The following is a 5,347-nucleotide window of genomic DNA, read 5'->3' on the forward strand; positions in this document are numbered from 1 at the left end:
TTGTTTTTCCGACTACATTACTAGTATATTGTTGAAAGGGAGTGTTTAGAGGTTTTCCCCCTCAACAAATTGTCCCTGACAGCGGCGCCAATTTGTTGAAAGGATGCATTTTGAGGTTTTCCCCTCTCAACAAATTGTCCCCGACATCGGTGCCAATTTGTTGAAAGGAGAGTTTCCTCTTCGGTGTGTTTTCTTTATTATGTTAAGTAAGTGAACTCGGTTTTATTCTTTGTTCGCCATCTCGGCTTTGTTGAAATAAATTCCAACGCTGGTATAATTGTTTCAAGAATATTTCAGTTACAACTTACTTCTAATAATTATGTCAATAAGTTATTCCTTCTTTGCCCGATCTCGGCTTTGTTAGAAGAAATTCTAACGCCAATATAATGGTATCGAAACAATCCCCTATTACATAATTATTAAGTACATTTGAAAACCATGTCGGTTTTGTGGAATAATAAATTAAGTGACCTTTATTTATTTACTCCCTTTCGGGTTCCTTTTATTAATAAACCAAACTTCTTCCTTAAGGAAGGTTGGTATTAAACAATAAATAAATTATGGAATGTAAATAACAATAAATAAAAGTTAGTAAGTTAGTTTCATCACTTTTGTATATTAAAAGGTGTTTCAACAAATAAATTTATTGATAACACTTTACTATTTTACAATTTACACCTTTTTCAATATTCAATTGTAGTATAGTATAAGGTTATGTCGAACCACAAGGTATTGCCTAATAGAATGAATCATATGAATATATCCATGCACAAATAATGAGGAAACATATTTTGGTTGTTTTTGATTTGATTTGATATGCACATAAACACTTAACAAGAAGCATAAACTAAGTATTAACAAATTCTTGAGGAGACAACATCATTTTGAAAGATGAAAGTATTTCTTAACTTCCTATGTTTTTGAACTACTTAGACAAGTTCTTATGTTTTACTTTGATTAACTCCAAACACCAAGGTCTGAAATCCTCCTTTTAGTGTATGTCCTAAAATGGTAGAATGATGATCACTTATATTTACTACTAAACAATACTACATACACAAAGAGTTTAGGTAGTCACACCCTAATCTTGGCTACTCAAAAGTATACTTGTCTTCAAACAATCAGTATTATTGGATAATCGGTAATTATTAGAGGCAGAGATTTTATAATTATTGATCTTCTAAGCTCAAAACTTAGACCTTCTTTTTTTATATTTCTCGAAGAACTTACTTTTTTTCTTCAATGAACCACTATTAAATATTTTTTCTTATGTTAGAATTACAAATATTGGTATCCACTATTAAAAACAATATGTCTATGATCTTCAGTTTTTTGTAGTCTTCCTTCCATATATTTTGATGTGCTATGCCAAAATTTGTATCTAACAATACTCATTTAACAATGCTTATAAGTTGAATATTGTAAAATGTAAGACGAAGGATATTTAAAAACGTTCAGTGAAGTAAGTATAGTTGAATGTGATAGACAAATATACAATCATCAACACTCGATGAAAAAATATACATATTCGACAACGCTTTGTATAGCGAGCATTGTTAAATGACGTGTTTTGAAAATTGGCGTATATCCTAGTTATAGAACATGTGCAATTGAACATATTATTAGTTTCAAATTTATGCAATCTAGTGTAAGGATGGCAATGGGTTTGGATGAGTCAGGGTAGCGCATTATCCGAACCCGCCTTGTTGTTTTAGTTTTGGACCCAGATCCATGTTGATAACTGTTGGGTCTGCTACTCACGGGTACTTGGGTAACCATCGGATCTGTGGGTACCCACAACTTCAAAACATTAAAAATAATTTCGAGTAACTTATGTAATTGTGTGTTTGTTTTCTACAATTTTAAATGTTATTTACATAATCAACAATAGAAAAAATTATAAAATATATTTAAAGTTTTAATAACATTTTAAAGTGAGTATTTAAACGTTATTATTTAAAATTGATTGTTCAATCAACAAAATATTGAATTATATATATTAATCAACAACTTAACATCATATCATTACTTAACATTATAACATCACTGTTTAGCAACATAGCAATCACATTGATGAATTAACAATGTAACATTACGGATTAACAATATATATAAATTTAGGAATTAATAGTGGGTCTAGGTACCCGTGGGTCTAGGTACCTCATTGCCCAGACCCAGACCCCGACCCAACCATCAATGGGTCTTAGAATTTCGGGTCTTAATTACCTACGGTCCAAAAACATGGATCCAGACCCGACTTGTGGCGAATATTTTTTGCGTGCACCCATTGCCCTCCCTAATTTAGTGTCAATTATTTTGATATAAATACTTATATACAAGTTAATAATGAAATTAATACTAAATATTGATATAAATAATGTAAAATTTTTTTATATAAATATTTTGATATAAAATTAAATATCGACATAAATATTTTCAATTACTTTGATATAAATATATACATAAATACTTGAGATTCAAAAATAGTTAAAGAGGAGTTGTTCATAAGAACAAATATATCGATTAAAAAGATTGATATAAAACTGATATAATATTTATAAATGAGTTGCTTGTAAGAATAAAAAATACAAACAATATATTTGTGATTAAAAAACATTCAACAATGCTTAATATACTAAGTGTTGTTGAAAATAAACATTCAAAAATGCTAATTATACTGAGCGTTATTGAAAGTCTACTTTCAACAATACTTTTTATAGTGAATGTTATTGTATGTATACATATTTAAATTGAAAACCTCAAACATATTTTTAAACTTTAGCTCATTTATTCTCTTTCAACTAAACAAAACCATTTGCGTACTAATCTTCAACAACATAACCGAGCATCAACAACTCATTTCCAACAACATTCTACAACTAAACTCCTTTCCATGACATTCAACAAAAACGTGAGTTTTCATTTTATTAGTTTTTTCCTTTGCATGAATGTCCATACTTAAATATCTACTCTGTGATTGTTAATGTCATCTATGTGATTTGAGAAATGATTTTTCCTCTAACTTAATATTTAGCTTAAATGTCTACTAAGTGTGTTACTTTAATCTCTGAGTTTAGAAATGATTTTTCCCTTTGCATGAACATTTAGCTCAAGTTTTTTTGTTGCAGATAAATAATGGATTCTAAAAAAAGTGCACATTGGATGATCACAAGGAAGAAGATAATTAATGTAAGAAGTAAAAATCATAAGTTAACAATAAAATGAAACATGAAAGGCCAAAAATTTAACATGAAGGGAGGCAATACATTAGAGATCTATAATGGGGTTGTTGATTGACAACTTGTGCCAATATCATCCAACAACTTGAATGATAAAATTTTGAAGAGTTTGAAGGCTATCAGTTAGACAAATTGTATGAAAGTTCCACATAATTTAATGATTTTTTAAACAATAAGAGACAAGTAAGATGTAAGTATTAAAAAAGATTAAAAATATGAATTGTATTTATACCTACTCTAGAAGAGTATCCACAACAATACAACAACAATCAAAAGGGACTCCCCATTAATAGGTTCAATATTTGTTTTCTTCCAAACATGAATATTACACCGAGTAAAGATATCGCGTATCATTTTCAGTATGATGCGTATCAAAGAATATGGTATATCCTGATGAAATAATTGAATCAATTGCAATCTTGAAAAGATATCAACAAAGTGTCCTATTCTATTCTTTACGAGAATCTCTCAACAATAAGCTAATTTCTCAATATTAATAGGAAAGCATAATTTGGACCCACTAAACACTCATTTGCATATATTTTTATAGCAGCTTCAGTGGTGTGCCCATATTTATCCCAAAAGTAATATTCCATCCGGTTGGCACATAATGATACTCCTTCTTGATAACAAGGCTTAGTTATAATTGTGAAAGCTATACATCAATAAATATTATCAGCAACATTAAAGATATCTAGGTGTGGTTGAAATTCAAGAGGTGAATCCCATATGAAATTTAAATTTTAAAAATTTAATTACTACTTACCATATTCCTTTGGGGCATTTCTTATTCTATTGAAGAAGTTGAAACTGTCCACATATACAAACGATGAACCAGAGAGTTGATTTTGAAACTTTTGAATCACAATTGGGAGTTTGTCCGAGGAAGGCTTGACCTTTCGATTTATAGTTTCATTGCAAAATTGAGAAGGGGAACAACCAAGTTGATTAGCAGTACCAACCACAAATTTTCGTGCTCCTAGATCATATATTGTCTGCAAATTAAAAATTAAATATTCAGTAAAAATATTAGATGATCAAGTTTAGTCCATGAGTATTTAATTTAAAATCACCTTTATTTTATAAGCTAGTTGCCCGAGAAGGTAATCTGCAAATTCTTCTGGTTCAATGTTTTCATGTTTGAAATAATTGAGAGAATAATCATTGGAACGAATAACAATTAGAAATATGGATTTGGATAAGTGGTTCTTTAGTTTATCGTTACTCTCAAAATGTTTCGGAAGGTCTTTCATCACAGTTGATGTGAAATACTCAATTTGTTTGTCCAATGACATACATTCTTATTGTAATCAATTACAAAGTAATCAATTATAAATTTTCAAGATGAATAACATTATGCTTAAAATATTTTATTTCTCCTCTTACAAATTTGGTGTCATTCAAGATTCCACATGCACCATATGCATAATTGACCCCTGCGGTTGCTAGATATCTTTGAGATTTTGAGACACCCAAGTATGGAGGTGAAAATGGTAAACCCAACTTAATAGCTACATTATCCAAATAGAAAATAGTAATAATAATTCCAGAAACCATAATATTACTTTCAAAGTGCAATGGATGTGATAGCGACAAATATAATTTTTACAAGTTATAATCAACCCTAAATCTATGAAAGAGTGCCCCCGAGTAAATTATAATGTGATACTTACCAATAAGGTCTGTTAAGGTTTTGCCATTGGTATATCTGCCAGTAGATGTATTATTGAAGTCTATGCCGTAGGGAGCTACATTTGCCTTAGCTAGTGTTTTAAGATTGTTATTATTTCCAGCATCTAAACCTGAATCCCCAAACACATACAATGCTGGCACATGGCTCTTTGCATCGTTGGCTTTGGCAAAGAAAGCTTCATAGGCTATAAAGGAAATAACCCAAAAAGCTTTGAAACTTGTCATTTCTTCTTATTTAGTTATTTGAAGACGATGAATGTTCTTAAAGTAAATTACAATGAATTTATAATGTAAATTTTTTACCTCTCATAGTTGGAAACAAGTGTGGGAAACGTTGGAAACAAACATAGAAAACGTTAGAAACACCGCACTTTCTTTGAAAAAGAATAATATTAAGTTTATTATTCTCACACTTT

The 5,347-nt window shown here is 29.8% G+C and overlaps 1 protein-coding gene across 1 annotated transcript; it reads right to left on the bottom strand.

Annotated features, from left to right (window-relative positions):
• Window positions 1-3,997: 3,997 nt before the first annotated feature.
• On the bottom strand, window positions 3,998-5,241 carry LOC109338323 (GDSL esterase/lipase At1g71691-like). Its single transcript, XM_019575528.1, has 4 exons — window positions 5,235-5,241; window positions 4,913-5,116; window positions 4,626-4,750; window positions 3,998-4,234 (listed from the first exon to the last, which is right to left on the bottom strand). The coding sequence occupies exons 1-4, from the start codon at window positions 5,239-5,241 to the stop codon at window positions 3,998-4,000; spliced, it is 573 nt and encodes a 190-aa protein (XP_019431073.1).
• Window positions 5,242-5,347: the final 106 nt, after the last annotated feature.

The sequence above is a fragment of the Lupinus angustifolius genome, unplaced genomic scaffold (genome assembly GCF_001865875.1).
Source record: "Lupinus angustifolius cultivar Tanjil unplaced genomic scaffold, LupAngTanjil_v1.0 Scaffold_21_193, whole genome shotgun sequence".
Taxonomy (NCBI): Eukaryota; Viridiplantae; Streptophyta; class Magnoliopsida; order Fabales; family Fabaceae; genus Lupinus; species Lupinus angustifolius.

Coding starts and splice junctions, on each gene's coding strand:
- LOC109338323 (XM_019575528.1), bottom strand. Junction 4,751..4,912: donor AACCTTAACAGACCTTATTG/GTAAGTATCACA, acceptor TGGATAATGTAG/CTATTAAGTTGGGTTTACCA. Junction 4,235..4,625: donor TCTTGAATGACACCAAATTT/GTAAGAGGAGAA, acceptor TTTAATTTGCAG/ACAATATATGATCTAGGAGC.